The sequence below is a fragment of the Chroicocephalus ridibundus genome, chromosome 6 (genome assembly GCF_963924245.1).
Source record: "Chroicocephalus ridibundus chromosome 6, bChrRid1.1, whole genome shotgun sequence".
NCBI lineage: Eukaryota > Metazoa > Chordata > Aves > Charadriiformes > Laridae > Chroicocephalus > Chroicocephalus ridibundus.
The window spans coordinates 38,086,234-38,111,888 of record NC_086289.1 but is presented as its reverse complement, the minus strand read 5'-3'; the positions used below and the strand labels follow the sequence as shown (position 1 = coordinate 38,111,888).

Below are 25,655 nucleotides of genomic sequence, written 5' to 3'. Positions count from 1 at the left end.
AGTATCGGAAGTTCTTGGAGTTAAAGCATTTTCGTAATTGGGCATTTTTTGAGTTCCGTTATTGCTGAATGTTGGTATCATGCCAACAGTAGCTGTATGTGAGCCTAGTCTGAACAGTTTTGTTTTGTTTTACAGTGAAAAACGTAGCTAGAAGGCATTCAGCATGTTGCTTTCACATGGAATGAAAAATCTATTCTATATATGAAGAGTTTCTTAGTATCTTACTCTTAAGATACTAAGAGTATCTTAGTTTTAACAAGATAAATTTGAAATAAAATATGTAGAAATCCTTGATTTACAGACAGCAAGAACACAGTCCTGCCAGATCTGAATCGATTTCTAGGTTTTTATGAGTCTTTTCTTCATTTTTATTTCCACACAACAATTAATCAAGTGTCTTAGCTGGTAGAAGAGGAGCTCGTTGGTTGAGGTTTTGTTGTTGTTGTTTGGTTTTTTTTAAAACATATTCAGAAAAATAGTATTCAATGATACAAAAGTGTGATTGATCCTGAAGGCATACCTAATTTCTTTTAAAGGACTGAATAATAATTATTATTGTTGATGTTGTTATTTTTAGTCTTCAGACTAATAATACTTAATAATTAGTACTATTAGTCTGTTTTTGTTAGGAGTCCATTTAGTGGAAGTCTTTGTTTAATTTTTCTGTGTGTTAAGTGTTGGCATTATTTTAACTGACAAAGCAGAATGTAGCAAAAGTTATTTCCATGTAGGACTTGGACACTTGTTGGATGGTGAGTTTTGGTGTCTGGCTGCCCATGCCAACTGAGTTTGACCAGTGCGTAGAAAATTCTTTGGAAGTCACACATTAGCATAGTTTCATTGAAATTGATGAGACCTTGACAATGTACAAGGAATGCTTGCTTGCTGACTTCCCTGCTGATCTATGCTCATGGTGTTTGGTTTTTTTTCCCCCGAGTACTTGTTTGTTTTAGCAAATGACAAATATCTTGTAAAATGCTCCAGTACAATATCATAAATATTGGAGATTCTGTACCTGGATGGATGGAATGAATGTGGATGAAGGGTATGATGGCTGTGCTGCCTCCATGTTTGTCCTCTCTTGATGTTGTGTAAGCTACTTTGTCAACAGTTTAGGGAAAGTACTGGCAAGTTGGACCGGGATTAGAGGTGGACTACAAGAACAAGGGACGATAAAGATGCTGCTGAAGTTCAAGGAGTCTGGATTGCACAGAAGTGGGGTGGAATGGGATCAGGTTAGACAAACCTACGCTGGAAAAATTGGGAGTAACAGGAGTTCTTGAATCTAGCTGATAAGGATAACCAGCAGTTAGTGGTAGAAAATGAATGTACTTGAACTTTAAAAAGGGTTTATGCTTAACAGGAAAGGTAATTAACACTGAAGCTACATAAAATTCTCCACTGATGAGTAGTTAGATCAAGTTTAGATACTTTAAAAAAATAAAATTCAATTTCCAGAACATGATCATGTTTAAACTCTCTTGTGGCCCGTACTATACAAAAGATCAAAATGGATCAAAGGACTCTTCTAATGTAGTATGTGAAGAAAACCTCTAAGCTAATGGTCAGAACAAAGCTGCTCTTTGGAAGCACTTCAGCTGATCTTGCTTCTTGTATAATCTTACTTTTCCATCAATTGGACTGTTATTTCTGTGGGTCTGTACTTATTCCAACTATTTACATTTGTTTAGCAGCTTCACAGTGGAGACCTTCAAGACTTTGGAATTGCTCACCAGAGAATTTGCCATCGAAGAATAAGCATTTCCATGCTGCCTTTTCCACTGCTTTGAAGTAACATATGAGGCATTTCTGCTTTTAATTTTGAGAGAGTATTTTTAGTGAAGGAAGCCTGATGGAATTAATTAGGGAAGACAAGTGCAGCGTGGTTCCCTTTCAACAGATTGCTATCAAAGTTTCTGTTATATTCTAAATCAGTTTAACTAGAACTGCATTCCAACACAATTCATCAATTCATTCACTTTGCTCACTTGAGCATCTCCTTTTTGTACAGCTTTGTTCATCCTAGAACTTCTGACCCTTCCCAGAAATGTAGTTTTGTTGTTTGTGGCTTGACCTCTGTGGTTCTGAATGGCGTCGTTGTTGACAGGTATGTTTCAAGCAAGAAAACAAGCAGTGGATCTTTCATCGTCCATATGAGATCAAATTTAATCCCAGGGGACAGTGGAGACTTTTAACTTGTTAAAACTCTTCCTAAACACCTGGGCAGTTTGGCTGTTTGCCACTCTTTTCACTGAGCAGCTTCGTGGAATGGTGAGGAGCCTAAGGAAGCGGGTCTTTAATTGCTCTGTGTTAACGGAGGGTGTGTAGTTCACCTCAGAAGTCATCAGCCCACAGGCTAGCAGCGTCTTCAGCATGAGTCTAACTCCTGTTCGGTCAGCAGGGAGGAGGTGTGGCTCGGGAGGAATGGTATTTAATTAATTTAACTAATGCTAGCTGTGTTCACGTGCACTTTGGTGTCAGTGGCACTACCTGCTACTTGAAGTCCCTGTGCTTACATCGATCTCCTGCAAATAAGCCATTTTCAGCATCCTTGCCATGTAAGTGAATGCTGTGAAAGGTCACCTCCCTGTATGACACTTGCCTCCTGCCTTTCCTCTCTAACGCTGCACTACCAGAGTAATGGTTATCTCCAGGGCATCTGGTAGTTGCAGTGGTGGAAAAGCATTTTTTTATGAATGTTTGCGCCGCTCCTGCTGTAGCCACTTATGTAACTCTCATGAGAAAATTGATCTTGTTTTTAATAGCAGTGGGAGTCCAGGCAGGCCCTTTGTACCATCTCAGGATCCCTTGGGAAACTGCAAAAGCTGCAGCAACAGCTGCCCTCCCCCTTGACATTTACGTCTTTGGAATGGAACACAAAAGCATCTGTGCTGGCAGATCTAAGATGGAAATTTACTTCTTTTTCCAACTTTGTTTATTCCCTTAAGAAAATATCACCGTGGAGGGCAGTTGGGGTCCTCTGCTTAAACAGCAGAATACAGAGCTGTTGGAAAAAAGTGAATTTCTGAAGACTTTGAAAAGTCAGGGGTGTGAAGCCTAAAACATTGCTTTAGTTGATGTGTCTCAAGTGTGTTCCTTGGCCACCAGCTCAGGAACCTGATTACCACCTCAGGATGGAGAAGGTCTCCTATTACAGATTACAGGTGCCAATAGTGGATAATTAATTAACAGCTAAAACTGTTTTCAGGACAAATAACTGAGATTGCTGTTGTGGTCATGATTCAGTTTATCTTGTGTTTGAATTCTTACAGTAACAACTTGTCCTGTTGAAATAGGACAGAAACAACAGGCAGATGTAGGAATACGAGCTGGCTGTGCTTCCAGGCTAGGAAACTGCCTTGCATTCCAGTGTTGTGGAAAACGGTGTCATGAACAACATACAGGTTTCTGGTGTGAAACTGTACTTTAAGAAGCAAAGTAACTTAACAGAGGCAGAAGAATAATCACGTTGCATGTTACTCCTGTGTAAAGTGTGGATTGCTGTTTGGAATAGAGCCTATATTTAAGTGGGTCAGCACTCCCAGATGGATATTCACAATTTTGCAAGCATACAAGGATGGGAAGTGAAAAGCAAAGCTAATGTGAAGGTAAAGCTCAGTTTATTCAGAAAAAAAAACAACACCTAGGTGACTTGACTACTGTTGCAGGTAGGAGGGAGAAAATGAGATATTTCCAGTAAAGACTTTATAATTTGTTAGGGAAAAAAAAAAAAAAGGAGTAATGATATCTAATGACTGCAGTGATGTTAATCTATATTAGTTCAGACCAGACCTTCTTTTCCTCAGATCATTGCTATGTACCCCTTGTAACTGTAGACGTATTTTCTTTCACTTACAAAAACTTCCCAGTTTTTTGTTGTTCAGACAGATCGCAGCTACTGAATTTTGTGCAGTATCTCTTTGCTTTTGCTCTGTGCCTGGTCTACAAACCAGTCAACAATGTTTCACAGGTAAAGCTGTATAGCTGCTCCTGTCCCGGTCCTATACACATTTATTTAGCACCCCAACTGCAGCATCCACCTTAACATTTATGTATTTTCAGCTTCCTATTCCTTAAGAGATCTTGTTGAGATTCTTAGACTTTTATTAATAAAAGTGATGTGTGAATTTGCTTCTGTCCCTATCCCAAACCTCATCTTTCTTCTTTTTCCGCTTCTATTAATATACTAGTAAATCTTCTGGGTCCCTTTGCAATATTTCCACTAATAGAAATAAGGCCGCCTTTGCATTTCCTGCTCTTAGAATGACCTTACTGTGTATCACTCTTTTCCCCCAATCACTTCAACTCTTATTGAAAAATCTCTTCCTTGCCTTCCTTCTTAACTTCTGCTGTTCCTCTACGTAGCTGCATTTTCTTCAGATGTGAAGTTTTGTGGAGAATGCTGTATACAAAGATGCGACGTACGGTTGAGCAGAGGGACCAGTGGAGAAGGACATTTTCTGTTCCCGTGCCAATACTGCTCTCCCTGCAGGGAGCCGGGGAGGCTTTGTGTTTTGCTCCCGTGATCTCTCTCATGTTTGTGACAGCTGAAGGCAGCTTCAGTTTCTCCATGTAATGTTGATTCTGGACATCATTGAGTGTGTGCATCTGATTGTCTACAAAATACCACTGATGGCTCTTAAAGAAAATGCAAGTTGCACCATTTCCAGATTGGCAACTTGGTCTTTTGTTGGTGGTTTTTTGTTGTTGTTTTGTTTTGTGTTTTTTTGTGGTTTTTTTTTTTAACAGAAGTAGGTTTGGTGGTGCTCACTTACTCCCAGGTGTCTGCACTGTTGCATGAATGATGTCTGGCAATATTTTTTTTTTTTTTCCCTTACGCAGCTACCTGCCATCTGTTGCGAAGTTGAAAAGTGAACAAGTTTTAAATGGGAGCTGAAGGCTGGGGCTGCTGGGTTCATTTCAGTTGTATTTGTGTAATTGCAAGTTGTTCTGATAACCTGTCCCTTGCAGCTGCCCAAGTTGAACAGCTCGTGGTTACTCGAAAAATGATTACCTGGAAAATGTGACCTTTCTGTGCAGCAGCAGAGCAGCCCAAGGTGATGGCAGAGCATGTGGTACGTGAAACAAATATTTTCAACCCACATCGTTTCCAGGTAAGATTTTTCTGAGCTCCCTCAGTCAGAGATGGACAAGTTGTGTCATGTGGTTTGGTTACTTTAATCCTCTGCTGGCGATAAACATAACTTTTATGCCCTGCTGCTTTTGGTAGGTAGATGGAATGCTGCTCTGAACCTGCCCGCATTGCTCTCCAGAAAGCTATTTCAAATTAATCAGAGGAATGTTGTTATTTTATAGCTGCCTGTGTAACATGCTGACTGGTAATACTTGTAGACAACTGGGTTGTAAAGCCACAGGCTGACTGCTTTTCAGTGGCAGGCCTTGCTGTAAGTCCCAGTGATTTTATACATGCCAAGTGTCCCCAAAGAGGATTCATTTAACGGATGTGTTTTTGAGAGAAATGTGTTGCTATGTCCCTTTTGCCTGCCTGATATCTTTTACGTAGGAAAGCCCTGCTGTGTTTTGTTGAAGAAGCATCTGTCAGGAATTGTCTGTTTCTTTTTCCAAGTCACCTGCCTTCATGGAGCATGTTCTGTCTTGACTGCAGGGAGTATTACTCAGGCTTCAGCCAGATTTCTGAGGCAAATGCAAGTGGGAACAATGTCTCTCATCTTGTTTTCCTGTCCTGTTCATAGCTGTGTATTCCCTATAGTTGCCTCTAATCATTCCTGCTTTCTTAACATCAGGAACAGAGGCCACCATTATTGCATTATTGTTTCGTACCTAAGTCCAAAGGGTACGGATTAAGGATTTTATAAAACAGTTTAAAATTTAAGGCTCTTCAAAAGGTGCGATGAGAATATTGCCTTGTAGTTGTTCTTGCTTTACCAAAAAAAAGTATTTGAGTAGATGGGAAAGACTTTTTTCTTATTGATAATGAAAAGGAACATGCAGATGTTTAAAGCTGTTTTAAAAGGCAAGTCACAGAAGCAAAGAGCTTCAGCCTGGGCAGTGTCTGACCCGCCGGTGTTGAGCGAGTGGGCAGCAGTAATGATCACACCTCCTGTGACCAGCCTGCCCAAACACAGGTGAATTTTCTCTGATGTTGAACATGATCACACTGCAGCTGCTTTGACAAAGACATACACTGCAAATATGTTCTGTAAAAGTACAAAACCAAAACACACGAAGCTCAGATTACTGCAGAAGTCACACAGCCGTTCCTCCTTTCACTCATACATACTACTTTTTGCTGCTTTTACTTCTTGGTCCTTTTTCTGACACTGGGAGAACAGATCATATGTGGATATTAAAAAGTACTAAGTACATCGAGCTGGATGTTGTACACTGGAAGCAAACTCAGGGCACATTAATGAACTATATAAGGGTGAGTTGGGAAGGCATTGAGGAGAAGTAGGAGAGAGGAACATCTTGCTGGCAGGTATCTAACTCTTCGATATCTTCTACTGCAAAGCAGGGGAAGAAAGGAGGGAGGCTGAAAATTAAAATGGCAGATTGCAGAGATGAGAGGGGAAGAGGTAAATGCTGGGAATTTAGAATGGTGTGATGGGAGAGAAAGCAGGAGGAACTACTACTAAGAGAGGCAGCAAGAGATGGTTTAAAGGAAACTGGATGCAGAGTGTTGCAGTTAAGTTTGGGGGTGCGTGGGCTCCTGTGGTGTGTCTGGCTGGGCTGGCGGGGAGGGAGCAATGGCCTTGGCTGTACCGAGTACGTTCTTATCAGGGTGACTGACAGATTGAGTTCATAAACATGAAAGATATGCTCTGACACGTGGGTTTTATTGACTGAGAGTTAGTGAGGGTGGGAAAGGTGTTTGCACATGCCACCCACGGCCTGAAAGAATGCCCTCCCAACCTCCTAAAGTAGAATTAACTCTGAGCATGTCTCAATGCTATCAAACATCCTTCCATCTGTCTTTTTTACCAAGGTTTTCTTGCCCAGACTGTCTCTTTATCGCTCTCCCTCCAGAGAATTGACACCATTTCATCAGAAAAAAACAGACCAGCTCTCCAGGTGAGCCACAGACTCCTGGCACAGGGTAAGAGAGAGGCATTGTGCCTTTCAGGATTTTTCTCTGTCAGAAGCGCAGTCCTTTCTTGCAGCAGTTCCTCTCACCTTTGCATTATCTGGGTTCTTCTAATATGCTCACGTGTGGGTTTTGCTCTTCCACTCTCTACCACCAGATAGCTCTGTTCTCTCTTCCTTGGGGTGGAAGTAACGCTGTCTTACTGGTGGGAAAAATGGTGCCTCTAGAGATATTTATAGTTGTTCAGATACATCAACAAAATAGGAGCCCATTTAACATCTGCAAAAAAAACCCCAGAATGTTTTGTATGAGACTGGGAGATGAAATGGGAAGGGAAACAGAAGAAGGGGAGAGCATACAGGCAGTGGCTTTTCTTCTTTTTTTTTTTTTTTTGCCATAGTTCTTCCAGATCCATGTAAATGTGAACATTGAAAGGCGCCACTGTCCCCCGTCCCCCCCCTTTTTTTTTTTTCTGGAAAAAGTGGACACTTGGTATCCATTCAGGATGGATAAAATAGAGGAAAATGGAACATAGGTGCCAGGGGCTGTTCTGTTACTTGTTGGGCAACAGCAGCAGCTGCTCGCAATAAGTTTGATGCTTTGGAACGAAGAATTTTATTGTACGTTTACTGCAAGTCATGGGATCTCAAAGGTCATGTCTGAGAATGACCGGCTTAGAAGTGGCTTTCTAGGTCTATGTATCTGAGTGTAAGACTGCCATCAGTCTGGTGTTATCCTCACTGTAACGCAGACTTTGCCTTCAGTAACTTTGGAAGCTTTTGTATCGAGCTTTCGTAGTTCTGGTAGAATCACAGACTTGGCGAAGTCATGCCTAAGCCAGCTGGGAAGTCTGCCGCTTAACCCACTCACAAATCAGCTGGTGAGCAATGGCCTGTTTGGGAGGGAACCAGGGTAAAAAACTACCGTTGTCTTGCTTTGAAGATCTGGGTTCTCTCTTGAGACCCTCCATGATTTCCTCCAGGCCAAACCAACGGGCTTCCTCTAGTTCCAGGCTGTTCATACTGATCTGGAAAGAATTCAGAGAAGTACCAATTCCTTAGATCAGACTTAAATGTGGACAGTGGTACTTTTGCCTGTTCTTGCACCCACAAATATCCTATGCTAGAATGCCCAGAGTGCTTTATCCATGCCCCAATGAAGGGCTGATGCCAATATAGGAAAGGACATCACTATCCACCAGTGCTTTGTTGTCTTGGTTTCTGTAGGGAAGCCACAAATCAGGTACCCCTGTTTCATCATGGCAATGGCCTGCAATGTACCACTGGCCGAGCACAGTAATTAACATGGCAGAATCTGCGTGTTCTATGGCAAATATGGTATTAATACTAGAGAGTATCTCCTCTGCAAAGTTCAGAGGAAAAAAATACAGGGATGTGGGGCTCTGGGCTTGTACGTATACAGTGACCTGTGCAAAATCTGGCACATTGCAACAGAAGATATGATTATTTTGAAGTTTGTTCTTCACTTGTAGAGAAGGCTGATGGAAAACTGTGTTTAGAGAGGATCTGATGATTTTACTACGTAAGGCAGGCAGCGCAGTGCCACAGGGGAACCTGACTGCTCACCTCAGCCTGCTGCGCTCTCACCGAGGCGTGACACGCTATCATTAAGCAGCTGCTGGGAAAAGGCCAGTGCTGAGAAGCCGAGTAGCAGAGTGACTCCACCTCCAGGCCCACTTCTTCTGCCACCTCTCGCCGGACTGTCTCCTCCACGTTCTCACCTAGAAGCAACCAAAGTTAGGTGTGAGGACAGCCTGGCTGTGGGCAGCAAACCGTGGCAAAGAAAATGTGGACACACTCGTTTCTGAGGTGTTCCAGCCCTGACCGCTCATGCACACCCAGGAGCTCTGACTGCTGACCTGGAAACACTTGTCAGCAGGATGCTCAATTAAATTCATCAACAATGCCTACCTCCCTTAAACAGAGGCATCAGAGACATTTTTGGCTTTGTCTATATACAGACAAAGGTGGACAGAACAATGCCGCCTTTCTTCATTGTTTCCCTTTTTAAGCCATTTTCCCTCCTGTAACAACAGGTCTGTAGTTTTTCTTCTAAGACAGACTGCACTAGACACAAAATGGACTAAAAAAATATCTGGGATCCTAACCTGGGGAGTCCCCCATCAGGGACTAGAGAAACTGATCCACACCCCTAATTCCCATTTTCTTCAGATACATGCAACTGTTCTGAATTCTGTCTGAATGGCAGCACCAGTCTGTTTAATTCCTGTATGTTTTTCCCTGCTGTCACTTATGTTTCCCTCCTCCTCTGTGAACAGGCATTTGCTTGATGTCCCATTGTTCTGCCCCCGTGCCCTGCACATCCGAGGCCACCGCGCTGGACCAGAGCTTGCCTTACCCACGTCACAGAAGCCTGACAGAGCAGTGTACATCCCCTGGGGAAATGAGGGCTGTCGTGCAAGGAGGCACCGGCTCCCATCAGATACCAGGGTGATGACCACTGGAGACATCTAGCAAATGCATCAAAAAGCGAAGCATGGAGTTCAGACCAAATGGGTAGGTGCAAATTGTTGCTTACCTCCGCTGTTCAGGTGCTCACCTGTGGGTAGTAGGTTATTCCGCTGGCATGGCAGACACGCTTGCTGCCAGCTACATTTTTCTGAGTGGGCTGCCCAGTTTTGCTACAGTACTGGTGGGAATCGTGCCACCGGAGAAGGGACTGGGCCTGCGAACACCAAGAGAGAAACACAAATCTTATTTATAGCTGGGCAGAGAGATGATTCAGAGCAGTCTCCCTGAGTAACACTTTGCTGTCTTCTCCCCAGCATGCAGTTGTGTGGATAAACTCTTGATTATGTTTGGAAGTCTCAGAAAGGTAAATGAAGTAGGGGTACTGCTTTGAAAAATGGCAGATTCTGCAATTGGTTTTTCATGCTTCTTGCTTTAGCATGCAAATCTGAGCATGTTTGGGGGAGGTGGGGAAGAGTTGTTCTTTATTGGGTTATAACGGGAGTAGTAATGGGAACTGAACTATTCTAAGGAGTCTCCAACCCTGAATATCTTCTTGAAAAATAGCCCAAGCACCACAAACATTGTAGAGCAGGAAAAGAAACATGAGCTATTTCTACTTATGGGTCAGGACAGCTGATTTTCACACCCAGGTCTTTTCTCAGGGCTTCCAAACATAGGGCATCTGCAGAATAACAGCTTATAAGTGAGTAGTTTTAAAAGAGCAGCTCTGAGAGAAGGTCTGTAAGTTCATTCATGAAATTCAGTTTGCCTAGAAGATTAGAGAAGACTAGTGCCTGATAGTTGTTAAGCTGAGGACAAACTGGGATTGCTGGGACTGCTGGTAAGATCTGTATGTTTCACACTGGACGTACAGCAGGTTGATGCTAAATGGCTAATTACTCTGGTCATTTTTAAGCCAATTGTCTGTTTCTCTTCCTGTTGCAGCTTGCTTTTGGGATCGCAAATTTGGGAAAACTGCTGTAATTTACAATGCGTTTGTACCTAGGTCACTGAAAGTGTGCAGTAGGTACTTGCATAATATGTATTAAATCATAAAACAATATGGAAGACAAGGAGAAGGTTGATGTTAGAAATCGCAACTTCTTAAAGTAAAAAATCCTGTACAATACCGAAGCCAGCAAAGAAGAATCTTTCCCATCCACTACGAAGAGAGCCTTTCGTATGTCAGTAAATGATCCCTGGAGTTCAGACTCAATGACTGATTTCTCCAAGGCTCCTGTTTAAAAAAAAAAAAAAAAAAAAAAACAAACAACCACCACCACCAAAAAAAAATCTTTGATCTCATAAATTTGCAGTTATTATCCCAACTTTACGCCCTTCATTGTTCCGGTATACAATTTCTGGAAGTTCCCGTGGAAGTGACATCACATCAGTGGTAAAATTCCCAAATGTGAAGTGACCTGCCAACAGCCCACCTTTACTAACACAGGAACACAGCAGGGCAGTTCTGTGGCTCTGACCCACCACGCTCACAACAGCTCCGACAGAGACTCAACTGAGTCTTCTCTGGCAGCAAACGTTTACCCAGCAAGGACTAGGGATGCTGCCTCAGCAGCACCTTCACCTCAGTGCATCAAACGTGACGCTGACACAGACGGAAGAGGAGTTTTCCCAACCTAAATCCAGGGCAAAGTGTGGTACGTGCTCATCTGAACAACCGATCAGCACCGACTTCTCTATCCACTGTTCAGTCTCTTTGAATTTCTCCAGGATCCTTTTCATCTCTAAAGAGCAGGGGAAAAGGGGGGGGGGGGAAGCTGTGATGAAAGCAAATTTGTACAACCGCGATGCTCTCTGGATCTTCAAGGCATACACAATCTGGCTCGAGGCAGGTGCTCCTGTGAGAGAGGGGACCAGCCAAGTGGACCCACCCGGATGGAGACCAAAAATCTGGCTTTGCTCCTAGCTGTTGGAAGTTTTGACAATGTCAGGCTAAAGATGCAAATGTTGTAATGCTAGGGGAGCAGCTGTCCATTCAGTTTCTGTCCTACAGCAGCCAATACCTTTCTCTCAAAGAAAACTTTTCCTGCCTTATGCCAAATTGCCATGGTCAGTTAGACCTTACTTGTTTTCCTGCCAGCCTTTTCTCTTCAAAAGGCACCGTCCCAAATGTTTGTGTCAAAACAGGTCAGGTATGTGCTGATACCACATTGCATGTGAAGAGCATGAGCTTGTGTCCATGTTCCAAGGTTTTAACTCTAAATAGTCTTTGGTTGTTAAAAAATAGTGTTGCTGCATATAGCAGGATGTTCCTGCACAGCTTGATAGATTTTTCAACCCCTGTGTAAGGGGGGTTGCTTATTGCAAATGGCTCTGTATCATTCCAGCTGTGTGGTCCAGGAGGTGTTTCTTTCCAGACACCTGCTTACCTGCTGCACCGAGCTGTGGTACCAAATACTTCTTCCCAGCTTTCTGCAGGAAGGGGGAGAGGTTGTGAAAGAGGTAGAAAGTTCCTGAGGTCTGGGCTTGTCTACAAAGGCTGTCATCTTCCTTTAGCTCATTTAAGTATCTGCAGCGAGAAAAGAATTGGGAAGATGAATTCCAGGTCATGTTGAGGTTACCCGTGTTATGCCTATTTGAACGTGTTTATTTTGCACAGAGCTGGGGGGGAGGCCTGAATGGACAGTACAGATTCTACGTATTCCACGTGCTTCTAGAGTTTTTGATAGCTGAGTCTACTGTCCGGTGGGCTGTAGCCTCTAGCAAAGGTGTTGTGTGTCAGAAAATACTGCAATCGTTACTACTACACAAGCAGCCTCAAGTCTCGGACATCCAAGAAGATCAGTAACCCAGTCTCTTAATCCAAGAGGTCTGCTTTATAGACATGATCATCTGTGTGCAGGATCTTCCCTTTTATCCCCCCCCTGGCTGGCTGGCTCCAGGTCCTATTGGGCAAGGTGAACTGGGCGTTTTGGATATTGAATACGCTTCCCACTAGGCTACACGCATTACTGCAGGGCATGTACTACCTGTCATGCAGACATGAAGCGTAAAGACCAAGCTGAAGTCTTAGGGCCCAGCTGGGGGGGACCAGATTTAGGAAAAGAAAGCATTGGAAAAAAGGTGTCAGGATGTGCTGCTTTCACACTGTTTGAAGTAGTATTTAGAATGAGATGAGTCTGCCTTGTATTTTAAGAGATCTTTAGCTAGGAGAGCAAGCATAGGCATTCATTAACAGAGATTCAGTCTGAGAATCACAGAATGGTTTGGGTTGGAAGGGACATTAAAGCTCATCCAGTGCCACCCCCTGCCCTGGGCAGGGACACCTCCCACCAGACCAGGCTGCTCCAAGCCCCCTCCAACCTGGCCTTGAACACCTCCAGGGATGGGGCAGCCACAGCTTCTCTGGGCAACCTGGGCCAGGGGCTCACCACCCTCGCAGCAAACAATTTCTGCCTCAGATCTCATCTCAATCTCCCCTCTTTCAGCTTAAAATCGTTCCCCCTCATCCCATAGCTCCCCTCCCTGATCCAGAGTCCCTCCCCAGCTTTCCTGGAGCCCCTTTAGGGACTGGAAGGGGCTCTGACGGCTCCCCGGAGCCTTCTCTTCTCCAGGCTGAACAACCCCAAAACCACAGAGAACCAGTTCTTAGCAGTGAAGGGAGTGGAGAGATTTTGGCGGTTATCATTGACAGAGCTCACACAGCATTACTAGATGATTGCTGAGCTGTTAAAAGATTAAACCCCACGTTAGACTGAGGTAGGGCCGCTTGTGACAGCGGACACAAGAGTGCCAAGCTCTGGTCTTCTCACACAAGAAAATCTGGGTCTTGCACACAAGAAAATCTGAAAACTTACCTCATTTTTCTAACATAGGTAGAGTGCAACCTGCAGGCAAGAGAGGAAGCTCTTCTATTCACCACTTGATAAATCGCAGCCATAACCAACACCTACGGGTAGCCGTCACTGCCTAAAAAGAGAAGCATAGAATGTAACACAGCAGCCCTGCAAAGTTAAGTTTGATTTAAAATGTGCAATAACCCACTGCTACCAGAAATCTCCCTCTCAGAGAGCCTGCACAGTGCTGGCGTCTGCTTTCTAAAATGATCACTTTGCTCTTGGTCACACACCAAACCCAGTGCCAGGCAAAATTCTACGACTGTTTAAAGATACCTCGGTTTGCTTCCATCTGTGAGTGTGCACAGGTCGCAGAGAAATTGCTGTAAGGCTAGATTAAATGTTCCTGCCCTAAACTCCAGTGTCCTTGGGGAAAAGAGCAGTGAAGGTGGCTACTCTCATTTGTTTTCTACACAGTTGTAACAGCCTCGATCCAACGGAACATCCTATCGCAGCGCGCAGCAAAGCTGTGGGAAAGGCACTGATGCCAGAAGAGAATGAAAGACAAAATATCAGCTGCGGAAGAGAATTCCCCGAGTCAGACGGGAGACAGCAGTCGCAGCTGAACTGGATCATCTCCAGCCATGAGTGTTTTGGTTTGGTTTTGTTTTTTTTTTTGTGCCAAAGCATCCAGCCACATTTTCAGCTCAGGCAGTCACAGACTGCAGTTTGAACTCAGCTTCAGGATGTCAGAAAAAACAGCCAGAGACGCTACCACCTCCAGCAGTCATCCGAAACAACAAAAAAACAAACTATGACCCATAATCTTTAACCACTCTTTTGAGTATTTAACTTTTCAACCATAGAACTCGAAGCCCTTTAAGGAGGAAGCTGCGTTTGCTTCGATTTACAGGCGGATAAGCGGTGCCAAAGAAGAGGCTGCGAGTCCTTCCTTTCGGTAAAGGTCAGTGATGGCTCCCGAGCCTGAGCAGATGCTGCTGCATCTTCATGGAGGCAGTTTCTCTAGCCTCGTGGCTCCTGACATTTCTGCCCCGCATCCCTCTTTCCCACTGTCTCAGCTGAGGGTGGTCCTCACTGGGATCCCCAGGGAGATGGGGGAGCCTCGGCATCCCCATTTGGCCCCCACAGCGGGAACTCATCACACTGATGACAGGCTCGGTCAGGCGAACACGTGCAAGGACGGCGACTGTCGCAGAGACCCCGTCGGAAACAATTTTGTGGCGCGACGGTTACGTGGCTGTCACTTCTCCAACCCTCCGCGCCCCTCCCACCCTCCATCTCATACAGTCTGACGTGCGAAAAAAATCTCTTGAGGAGTTTCCAAACAGCTCCGCACTTTGGACGGGCTGGGGACAAGAGGAAGAGCTTGTACCTGGCAGGATGAAATGCAGTGTGTGTGGGCGCTTAACCCCTTCCTTCCTAGGAACCACCAAAACGCCAGATTTTGCTGAGGATGGCTGAAAAATCAGTAAAATCTTGATGCCGGGAGTAGGCCAGTCCAAACTCCCCCGCTGTGCCTGCAGGTCTCAGACACGCCGCCAGACGGAGCGGGGTCTCGGGCTATCATTCCCCATGGCTTTTCCCCACTTACTGGGCTCCCAGCAGAAGGAATGCCACCTCCAGCAGCGGGGATCAGTGGTGGGGGTCCCACCGCGACCTGGGTTGTAAGCCGGGCTCCCACCGCAAACAGCCTTACAGGGGCTGAGCCGAGCTTCCCCCACTGGGAGCACTGGGAAATGTAGTTCTGCACAGGCTGCTCGCCAGCCCTGGGCAGAGCTGGGTGGCTCTGGATTCTGATTAACTCCTGGAGTCAGTGAGGCTGCCCGAGAGTAAACTCTTGGGTTTTTTTTTTTTTTTTCCCCCCACACCTGCTTCACTCGATCAGAAATCCACATTGCTGTATTTTGCCAAGCAGAAGTTGTTACGGGAACAATGCTACTGTGGTAATTTGAGCTGTTCTTAGCAGAGGAGTTTGTTCCTCTTAGTTTCTTTCTCTTCTTTTTTCTTTTTTTTTCTTTTTTTCTTTTTTTTCACCAAGTGTCTCTGTTTTTTGTATCAGCAGCGTAAGAGCATTGTTTAAAGTTAAGGACCATATGTCCTCAAACAGGAAAATATGCCAAGAGCTGCCTGTATCTAAAGGACGGAGCTGTTTAGTGTTCAAGCACCCAAAGCCGCAGCTGAATTCGCAAGTGAATAGCCCTGATTAGAACGCGGGCTTTGCCAGGACAGATGTCAGAATAATGACAAATATTTTATAACTGAACAAACAGGTTCCTCTCAAGTACTGAAAACATTATTCTGGGCCAGGACCTACCTGCCTATATTTAGCACAAAGAGAATTTTATAAACATATGAAAGTTAATGTTTTCAGGGCAGCCTTTTGCTTTTTGGTCATGAATCGAGAATTCGCGTCACGTAATTTGAGAGCATAGCTTGTAAAAATAATAAATAGAATATGCAGGGAAATAGCACTCTTGTTACCAGTGTTACTTACCAGTTTATGTTTAATTATGCTTGACTGCTATTTGTGTGCTTCCTGAAACAGCAAGCCCAATTTTATTAATCCACCGGGCTAATTGGATTAATGGACAAAACGCATCTTCCTTTAATAAAATAAAGGATTGAAATATAATCTCTAAGGGAAGTATCCACCCTGCTGTTAAAACAGACCAACAGATTTATTGACCCTAATCACCCCCAGAAATGGATCTTGCAAGAAGAGCTGGCTTTAGGGGGAAGCTGTTGGAGGAGATATTTTGGACCTCGAATCTTGGGGCAGCCTCTCAACCTCCTTCAGCCCAAAGCAGTCGGTCCTTTGGTAAGTGCAGCCCTGTCCACGCTGAGGATTAAAAGTCAGAGAGCACTATGCTGCGGCGTAAAGACCCCTTCGAAGGCAGTGCAGTGCTGCAGCCTCTCGTTGCTGTACGCAGCTGAAAAAAAATCGCGGATGAGCCCAATGGTATATACCTGGCCCCTCTGTCGTGCAAAGATATGCAAAGAAGGTGAGATCAGAGTCACTTCTGTGAGTGATCTGAGCAGTGGGAAGCCTATGAGAGATTCCTTGTGCCTGCTGCATGGGTCCATACACTTGCTTGCGATTGCAAATTGCCCAATTAAATATTCCTGCAGCATGTAAGCAGGGGGAGAGGATTTCGAAAATAACTGGGGCTTTTCTCATCATTTATTCCCGTGATTTTTTAACGTAAGGAGCGCAAATACCAGTTGTCAGTTTAGCACTGAGTTGCTTCTTTGTAAGTATTTTTGAGGCGGGCTCTGGGTTGTGTGAATTGCACCTCTAAGCTGCTCTTTGTCCCCTGCAGATGCTACACTCCATGGGAGAAGCCATCCTGTGAGCGAAAGCGGAGGCCTGGCCGTATAAACCCATCTCTGACAGCTTCCTGGCGCTCACTGATTTGAGCTTTGGCAGGCCACCAGAGGAAGTGAATCCCTGAGACTCTCCTGGTGCAAGAGGAGCCATCAAAAGGAGCAGGCGAGGAAGACACAAGCAGTGCGAACAAATACCGGTGATCTCTTACAGGGCAAGATCGCAAAATAGGCAAATCTTTGCGCCTGTGTTGCTAAGATTTATTTTTTTGAAAATTTGTAGAGTACTCATATTGGTATTAGCAGTTGGTAGAAGATTTCTCAAGAAGTGGCTGGAAAATGTAATTCTAGGCTAATAACAGTTATACTCTAGTAACCTTGCTTTTTCTTCCTGTTCTGCTCTGTGTCTTTCCAGCTGCCCCCAATAAGCAGACACCAGCAGTAGAATTGCTAACAGCTGGCCCTTGCAAAACAACTGTTAATTGCTTTAAATACCTAAAACTAGCAAACTCCCATTGAAAACTTATGGTACAGCCACAAGAAGCTTCTTGGTAAGAAAACATTTCTTTTTTAGGAAGAGACCAAGGAAAGACAAACCACTCCTTTAAAGAGAAAGTTAATGAGTGCTCTTTCCCTCTATCATTAAATTTTAGATGCACCCTAACCAAATCTGGCCTCGCCCTAAAGTTAGACTTGTCATGCATATTATGTATAGGAGAGGGACTCCTACGGTTTCTCGTACTTGGGGTGGGGACCTTGAAAGACAGAAAGTGTCTAATTTGATACTGCTGATTGCATTCTGTGCTCCTAATGCTTGCACAGGTGTAGAGGAGACATCTGAACACCTGAATGACATTTTTAGGAGGATTTGCTCACTTCAGCTTCTTGGGGTAGCAGGTGTGTGTGCTTTGTCTTTTCCGCTCCCTGTTGCTGTTGGCTTGGGAAGATCCTGAAATTCTGGCATTAATTGGCTGCGCTGCACAAAATAAGGGGTGATATGGGATCCATCCTCTTGGCTGCAGGTAAAGACTTAAATGATATTAAGATGACTCACCCCGTGTCTTAAAACACAGCATGCGGGTCACGGCCCGTTGTCTCCAAAAGGATGATGAAGAGCTGGAAAAGGTTCAGAGAGGACAAAGAGCACGACCAAAGGCTTGGAGTACGGCCACTGGAAGGAACAAGGTACGCTCTGACGCTTTAGCCCGCGTAAGGGATAGGTACCAACTGTTCGCTGTCTTATCCCATGCAGGAGCCTGGTTAATCAAATCTAATTAGCTGGAGCCACGTTCCCAGTGAACAAGCAGAAGTGCTTTTCCATGGCCTGGCTAAGGGATGGCGCAACTGCCCAGTGAAGGATCTTGTGGATGCAGAACTAGCTCAAGATAGGAGAAATGCTTAACGGAGAACTCCGTTGAGGGTTACTGAATAGGTGGACCACATCAGGCAGAGAACATCCCCAGGTTGAATGTGTTTGGAGGCTGTGACATTATTCCAGGCAGCATGGGCTTAAAAGAAAGCTTTGGTGTGAGCCTCTACAGCCGTGTTCTTATGAGGCCTCTTGTGCTCCGTTCTTGTTTTAGATGGACCTTTCTTTTAGCATCCTTCCGCTTAGGGCCTACGGAGAGCTTCCACAGGGTCTCCCAGAAAAGGAAGGATGTTGTTAGGCTACAAAGGAGTCAGGTGTTTCTGCACACAGGGTTTGCAAATCGTAAAGAAAGTTTGAAAGCCGCTTGTTCTGCTGCGGTTGTCTCTCGAGAAGCGTTCCTGTTGCACTTGGTCTTAGAGATGGTGTTTCTTAACAAGAGCTGACGTAACGAATCGCGCTGCTAAGGCCTGCCTGAAGCTGCCCAACCCCGACAGCATTAGACAGCAGGCGGTAACGCACAAGTCCAGGGTAGAGCCGTTTAAAAACCAATCTTTTAATGCAACTGGAATGACAGTGGCTATGCCGGGGTTGAGGAAGGCAGGAGAAAATGAGTAAGTGCTCTCTACCGAACTGACAGAGACGGATTCATGGAGCAAGGTGACTATTGGAAACAGCTCTTGAGTTGATTGTTTGGTAGATGCCAAAAGGCCGGGCCCCTTCTAGCAGAAATTTCTTTGCCTTCAGCCCTAGGCTGGCCAAACAAGCCCGCTAATAAACTTCTTGTTGGTGGTGTTCTCTGCCTGCGTTAATTTCTAAAAATATCTGAATAGCGCAAAAGGTGAGGATAAAGCAGCGGATCTCGCTAGAAGGAATCTGGATACCCCCGCTGTGTGCGAGGTTTTGCCAAATCTCTAGAAGCTGCTGTTAAAATCTCTGGCGAGATACTGTGGACTCTTTGGATAACAAGGCTTTAACTAGATGCCTCAGTTAGAAGCTTGGATATCGTTCCAGTGTTTCCTGCTAGTTGTAGGAGTTGTATTTCTGTTGGAAGATGACCAAAATGAGCAGAGAGGAGGAAGGCTTATTTTTTTGACCGACAGTTCCACTAAAAGCTGGCCTTCTTCCTGCTCTGGCGCAGCAGCGCTTGCCAGTGCTGTCGGTACAGTCGGCTGTGCTGATACATCTGTGTCAACATCTGGATGCGAAATGACTGCATCCACTTAATGTTGTTTGTTTCTCAGACGAGAGATGTCGTATCTCTTAGCCTTTGCCAAAATGGGGCATAACACCCAACGTTGTGATGTTTGCTCTTTAAAAGACATTGGTGAGGGAACGGAAGCTGAGGCAGTGGATTAGGTACAGGGAAGAAATCTTAGTTACGGGTCATGCTGCCACCTCCAGTTACTTCTTATGGATGAGGTGGTTTGAATCATAGAACCATGAAATGGTTTGGGTTAGAAAGGACATTAAAGCCCATCCAGTGCCACCCCCTGCCCTGGGCACGGACACCTCCCACCGGACCAGGTTGCTCCAAGCCCCGTCCAACCTGGCCTTGAACACCTCCAGGGATGGGGCAGCCACAGCTTCTCTGGGCAACCTGGGCCAGGGGCTCACCACTCTCATACTGAAAAATTTCTCCCTAATATCTAACCAAAATCTCCCCTCTTCCAGTGTAAAACCGTTCCCCCTCGTCCCATGGCTCCCCTCCCTGATCCAGAGTCCCTCCCCAGCTTTCCTGGAGCCCCTTTAGGGACTGGCAGGGGCTCTGAGGTCTCCCTGGAGCCTTCTCTTCTCCAGGCTGAACCCCCCCAGCTCTCTCAGCCTGTCCCCACAGCAGAGGGGCTCCAACCCTCCCAGCATCTCCGGGGCCTCCTCTGGCCCTGCTCCAACAGCTCCGTGTCCTTCTGCTGTTGGGGACCCCAGAGCTGGAGGTGGGATTCCAGGTAAATGAACCCTGATGAAGAACCAGTGTTAGAAAGGAATTTTGACCCCACCACTCTGTAACCATAGAATCATGGAATGGTTTAGGTTGGAAGGGACATTAAAGCCCACCCAGTGCCACCCCCTGGGCCAGGGCACCTCCCACCAGACCAGGCTGCTCTAAGCCCCATTAATTGTTGCTGTGACAGCTCTCCGGCTCGGGGTGACCAACACTGTCCCCCTTAGAAGATGACAGGCTGTCCAGGGGCGTGAGGAGATGACTCTTTATTTGAAAGATCACACCTAAAAAGAAAGGAAAAATTGCTTATGAACGTCCCCGATTCCAACTTGTTTTCCGGAGGAGAAGAGGAGGCTGCGGGGAGACCTGGTACCCCTTTCCGGCTCCCGGAGGGGCTCCAGGGGAGCCGGGGAGGGGCTTTTTCCCAGGGCGCCCCATTTCGGGGGCTTTCGGCGGAGAGGGGACGGACCCCCGGGGCCCGCGCGCCCACGTGGAGCGGCGGCGCCTGCGCAGTGGGGGGCGGCGGCCGCTGTGACCGAGCGCACGTAGCGCGCGCGCCGCGCCGCGCCCAGCCCCTCCCCGCGGGGGCGTGGCCTGGGCGCCTATAAAAAAGCCGCGGTGGGGCCGGCCGCGCGCTGTCGGTTACGCCACGGGGTAGCTCGCGAGCGGCGGTTAACGGCTCCGCCGCCCCCTACCTTCCCCTCAGGTAAGGCCCGGGCGGGGGGAGAACGCGAGGTCGGGGGGAACGGGGCGGCGTGAGGGGAGCGGCGGGGTCCGGGCGCCGTGGCGGGCGGTGTGCGGGCGTCGGGGGTGGGGGCCATACGTGGCAGCGCTGCGGTGGCGGCGGGCGCCCTCCCGGCGAGGGGCCGGTGCCCCGGGACCGCCCGGAGCCGTTGCGTAACGGGAGGCGGCAGCCTCCGGAGGGGGGCGGGAGGGCGCCGGCAGGCAGGGCCGCGGCCGGCCCGCCCGGCTCCCCGCGGCTGCCAGACTCAACAGTGCCGCCTCCGCCGCCTCATGGGAGCCGCGGGCCTGGCCCGGCGTTTAAACCCGGCCCCGAGCAGCTCGGAGCACACCGCGCATCCCTGGGTCGGGTCGCCTGCGGGGGTGCGTGGCCGCCGGTGCCACCCCGGCCTTGTGGCACGTCCCGGGCACCCGCCGGCAGCTGCTGCTGCTGCGTGAGAGGAGCTTGGTGCTGCCTTCGGAGGCGGAGAGCGCTCGGGCACCGGGCTTCGGGCTGGGATGGGTAAAAAGTCGCTTTGCACAAGCCCCGGAGGGGCTGCGGGGGTTGTGGCACACCCGGTTTGCAGCCACGGGCGCTGTGTGGAACGATTACATCGCAGGGAATAAGGCTTATCTTGATTTCCCTCCCTTTCTACTACTTTGGGTCGGAGTCAGCCAATATGCTTTATGTAAAACCCGTCATGCATCTAACTTGGCACTAAACTGCCTTGAGCAGGTATCTGGATAGGATGTGACCTGACTGGAAGGAAAAGCTCCAGCATAGAGTCTTGAGGATGCCATTGAATGAAGAGAAAATAAAAATGTCAGCTATGCTTAGGTAAATCTTCTGCTTTACCTGAAAAGCTGGATACCCTTAGAGGAAGGATACTTCAGGGTTACAGAGAGAAGGTAGCAAAAGGATACCCTTCCCAAAAGGATAACCTTGCCCCACATTCAGTTTCACACATTTTTTTTCTGATGAATTCAGTAAGGGGAGCTGCAGAGGCGCTCCAGTGCTTAAGTGTTCACCTACTTTGTGTATGTAAAGATTTGGTGGTCAAGGTTTTCATAAATGAAGGAAGCTGTTGGTTATGGCAAGTAGATAAATGTTAGATCCAGCTTCTTACGATGCCAAAGACTCTGCAGCTATGAATGCAGACAGTGCTCTGGCAGGGGTGGAAAGTAAAGATGATGAGTTCCCAGTTTGCCTGGGAAGCAGAGGCCTGCTTTTGGGGTGAGAGATGTCCTCTGCTGTGCTGTGCTGCACCCATTGCTACTTTTGGATCATTGCTGGATATGTTTGAATATCTTGAGCCATACTGCAAAGTGTTTGATTAGACCTAGAATATTCTGTACTGCGTCTTAATTATGTGCTGACAGAACCAGTACTGATTCCCCCCCCCCCCCAACTAAAAATAACGTGCCTAAATCTTGCTGTGCTAAGAGTGTTAATTCTGCAATTTAAGCAGTGGTTGTGGTATAGGCAGGCACCTCTCTGCTAGTTGCTAACTCATTTGGAGTAGAAGCTGGAGAAGCAGCACCATTTGATGAACTGCTGTCTGGTGGCAGTGCTGTCCTAAGCAGTTCCTGATCTCTGCCCTTCACATGGGCTGGTACATCTGATAAACCAAATCAGAAATGAGGGGGAGGGTGGAAATTGCTACCTCACCTCCCAGTGAAAAGTAGCTGATGTGGATTAGTTCCCTGTGCTAATTTACTGTGTAGCCCTAGGCGTGGTTTGTGGGAGGAAAACTCTACCTCCATGTTGAGGATCATGTAGATAAGGACACTTAATTTTTTAAAGAAAGTGATCTTAAAGAGTATACTTCTCTAAAAAACCTGTCTTGATAAATTGTGTCTGTCTAACTGGGGAAAGACTGAAAATAAAGTCTGTGCTGAACCAGCATCTTTGCTGTCACTCGTGCTATGTGTTTCTAGGCAGTGTTCTTGCAATAACTTTAGAATGACTTGCCGTTCCCCTTGAGAGGAGCAGGCGTTCTGCTACTGCAGAACCACCTGCGGGGCTACAGCCTCAGCCTGAAAGAGCTCTCCTCTGTTGCTGTGTCTCAGCTGTAGATCATTGGGATTGCCCTGCTTTCTTTATAATCACTCTTAATATCTGAAAACGTTCTGTATATCTCTATAGATATTCTGCTAATCCTTGAGCAGAAGGATAAATAGAAGGATAGCCTTCTGCTTGTTGTGTCTAATAAGCTAAGTGCTCCGCTCCATCGCCAGTGTTCTTTGTCTTGGCTTAGAAAGTTAAAACAAGTGGGCTCTGAGAGGGCTGTGTCCATTCAATCTAATTCTGGAAGAAACCAAGGAAATACTAGTTTCAGTTCCTTGGGCACAAATCGGTGTAGGAACACGCCTGTTCTGTAGTCAGACTCATAAATGTTGCCTTCAAGTTGGCAATAAGTCATACTTGAAACGTGTCACCTAATTGACTCTAAAATTGATTCTCATCTCTTATTAGATTATTATATTACTTTTATATGCATAAGATTACTTATATTACAACTTTGTTGTTAATAAAAACCTAAAACATGCCACATTCTTCTGTTAGCAGCAATTCCAGAAAACCTTTTTTCTCTCACTGCTTGGATCTTAATTTTAAAACAGCCTTTAAATATAACATGCTAGAGAACTTAGGGAACTGGTTTCTAGTGTTTCTGTCCTGTGAGACTGTTAAGCAATGATGACAGCTAAATGTTCCTGGTACTTACTCTGGGAAAGTTCTTTCATTTTGAGTAGTGTTTCCAGTCATATTGTGTCATAAGACTATACCTTGAGTTGTCCTTGAGAGAGGATAACTTTGGTGCAGTGAGCAGCTATCGTTTGTGGTGCTGTTCTCTCTCTTTCTCCCCTCCCTCTCAGCTCAGTTTAACTGATTTATTAACTTTTTAAACATACAGTGCGATACAGTAAGGATTGTGAGAATGGGTCAGTATTCAAATCAAAAGTTGAGGATCTTGCTGATACAGTTTTGACTCCTGGCCTTGCAGCAGACTTAATTTTGAGTAGGTCACTTATTTCTTACCTAAGTAAAGAAGCTGTTTCAGAGCTATTCCAGAATAATTCCATGTTGAAGTACGCCTGTCTTGTTTTCTGATTCTGGTTGGCACCTGATAGTTTGGAACGGTGGTGAGGAGACTTGTATAATAAGTATCTTCACTTAAATGCTTCAATCTTTGGTCACCAAGTAACATGACATTGATTGTTGTTGAGGTTATATTACTCTCTGTAGTTTGTATTAATTTCACTTTTCCTTCTGCTTGTATGGGTGCTACATGCATGTCCACTCTCCTGGGACTCTTGCAGGTAGTTGCAGAGCAGAAGTCTTTAGAAGCCCTCTAAAAACCCACCTCTAGGTTTCATCATTTGAAATGGCATTTGTTGTGTGTCCCTTTGTGGAATCCTGTGCCGTGCTTGGGAGTATCATTTGTCTAATTGCTGCTTTGTTTTACTTGTATCTTTGTGTTTGTTTGTTCTTTGCTATTTTTTTCCCATGTTTTTTTTTTTTTTCCTGCTCTGCCATGTTTTGCTGTTTCAAAGCTTAGGAAATGTACTCCTGACGGAAGGTCGGGAAGCTCCTGTGTTAAAGCTGTCAGCTGGGCTCCCACTTCTGTACGTGGGTAGTGGATTCCCTCCTCTCCAGGATGGCTCAGCCGCCATCTCCCTGTCTGCCTGAGGGACACGGCTGAGGAGGAGAGTCAGACTGACAGGAATAATGTAGAGAGGATTTCCATCTTGTTTTATTTCATGTCACTGATAGGAAGACATTAAGCCTACTTATTTGGCAGCTTGTGCGTCTAAGAGATTTCCAGCGTCTGTCTTAACTGAGCTTTATTTCCTTTGATTTGGGAACCTGTAGCTGATCCTTTTGCAGTAGTTTTGAAAGCCGTGCTACTTAGCAACTGCCGTTAGGGCAGTGAAAGCTTGGTTGGCCGCTGCCTTGGGCTCCGTTTCCAGCTCTGAATTCTGGCTGGGAGGGAAGTAGTCTTGGGTGGCTGAAAGCTGTTACGGGAGTCTGAGTCCTTGCAAATGACAGAAAAGCCGGAAAGGGAAGAAAAATGAAGTTGGAAGTGACCTCTGGATGTTGTCTAGTCTAACCTCCTGTTCGAAGCTGGGTGAGCTTGGAGGTTAGGTTAGGCTGCATGCGGGCTTGTCCCATTTAGTTTTGAAATTCTTCCAAGAATGGGAGATCCAGTTTCTTTAGGCAACCTCTAGTAGTGCCTAGCTGCCGTCACCGTGAGAAACTTTCTCTTTGTACCTACTTAGTTTCCCTTGTTGCTGTTTGTGACCATTGCAACTCAGTCGTTCTTTTGCCATGTGCCTGTGAACGTATGAGGAGGGAATAGGGTTGCAGCTGCATTCCAAGTCGTCTCGGTATTGGAGTGGGCTGTAAAGGCAGGTAAAGGAAAAACTGTTTCCAAGCCATGCTGCTCAAACAGGCTTTCTGGCATCATTCTGTTGTGCGAGGTGGGAGACTGTCACCAAGAGCTGTAGGTGGAGAGGGGACAACATTTTCATCACCTTTTGGTGTTTTGATTTTTGCTTGTTTGTGTTTTAGAAAAGGTTCATATTGATCAATAGCAAAAAGTAAACTTTCTGAAGCTTTCCTTGTGTTTTGCTGAGTGCAGTAAACAAATAGCTCAATGAATTCTGAGTACTGATAACATTAACAAATATTTATTGTAGTACAACTGTTTCTGCTTTGTAATCGATTCACAGATGTATTAGCTTGAGTGCTGAATGAGCAGGAGGCACTTGGCTTTCTGCAGAGCAAAATATGAATTTTTAATAAGAGTGCAGGTACACATCAGTGTCCTTGCGCATGTGGATACAGCTTCTTTTAAGTAAAGAATGAAAGGAAATTTGCCAGTAAGAAGACTTGATTCCAGAAGTGACCCATTAATTTACAGCA

The 25,655-nt window shown here is 45.9% G+C and overlaps 2 protein-coding genes across 8 annotated transcripts in view; one reads left to right on the top strand and one right to left on the bottom strand.

Annotated features, from left to right (window-relative positions):
• Nucleotides 1-5,219: 5,219 nt before the first annotated feature.
• Nucleotides 5,220-15,126, bottom strand: NUDT13 (nudix hydrolase 13). Of its 4 annotated transcripts, none has more exons than XM_063339602.1 (10): nucleotides 14,968-15,118; nucleotides 14,749-14,833; nucleotides 13,377-13,488; nucleotides 11,949-12,088; nucleotides 11,196-11,303; nucleotides 10,689-10,795; nucleotides 9,647-9,772; nucleotides 9,446-9,557; nucleotides 8,653-8,807; nucleotides 5,222-8,093 (listed from the first exon to the last, which is right to left on the bottom strand). In XM_063339602.1, the coding sequence occupies exons 3-10, from the start codon at nucleotides 13,457-13,459 to the stop codon at nucleotides 7,899-7,901; spliced, it is 1,026 nt and encodes a 341-aa protein (XP_063195672.1). In that variant the 5' UTR covers nucleotides 13,460-13,488; nucleotides 14,749-14,833; nucleotides 14,968-15,118; the 3' UTR covers nucleotides 5,222-7,898. The 4 variants fall into 4 exon arrangements, with proteins under 4 accessions (XP_063195674.1, XP_063195672.1, XP_063195673.1 ...); XM_063339603.1 differs by lacking the exon at nucleotides 14,749-14,833 and having other exon boundaries at nucleotides 5,224-7,345; nucleotides 7,991-8,093; nucleotides 14,968-15,126; XM_063339601.1 differs by lacking the exon at nucleotides 14,749-14,833 and having other exon boundaries at nucleotides 5,224-8,093; nucleotides 14,968-15,126.
• A 5,445-nt stretch (nucleotides 15,127-20,571) lies between these two features.
• Nucleotides 20,572-25,655, top strand: part of P4HA1 (prolyl 4-hydroxylase subunit alpha 1) — a 33,305-nt gene continuing 28,221 nt past the window's right edge. For all 4 annotated transcript variants that reach the window (XM_063337462.1, XM_063337460.1, XM_063337463.1 and 1 more), the window contains exon 1: nucleotides 20,572-20,714. The gene's annotated coding sequence lies outside the window, so the exon portion shown is untranslated. The remainder of the gene's footprint in view (nucleotides 20,715-25,655) is intronic.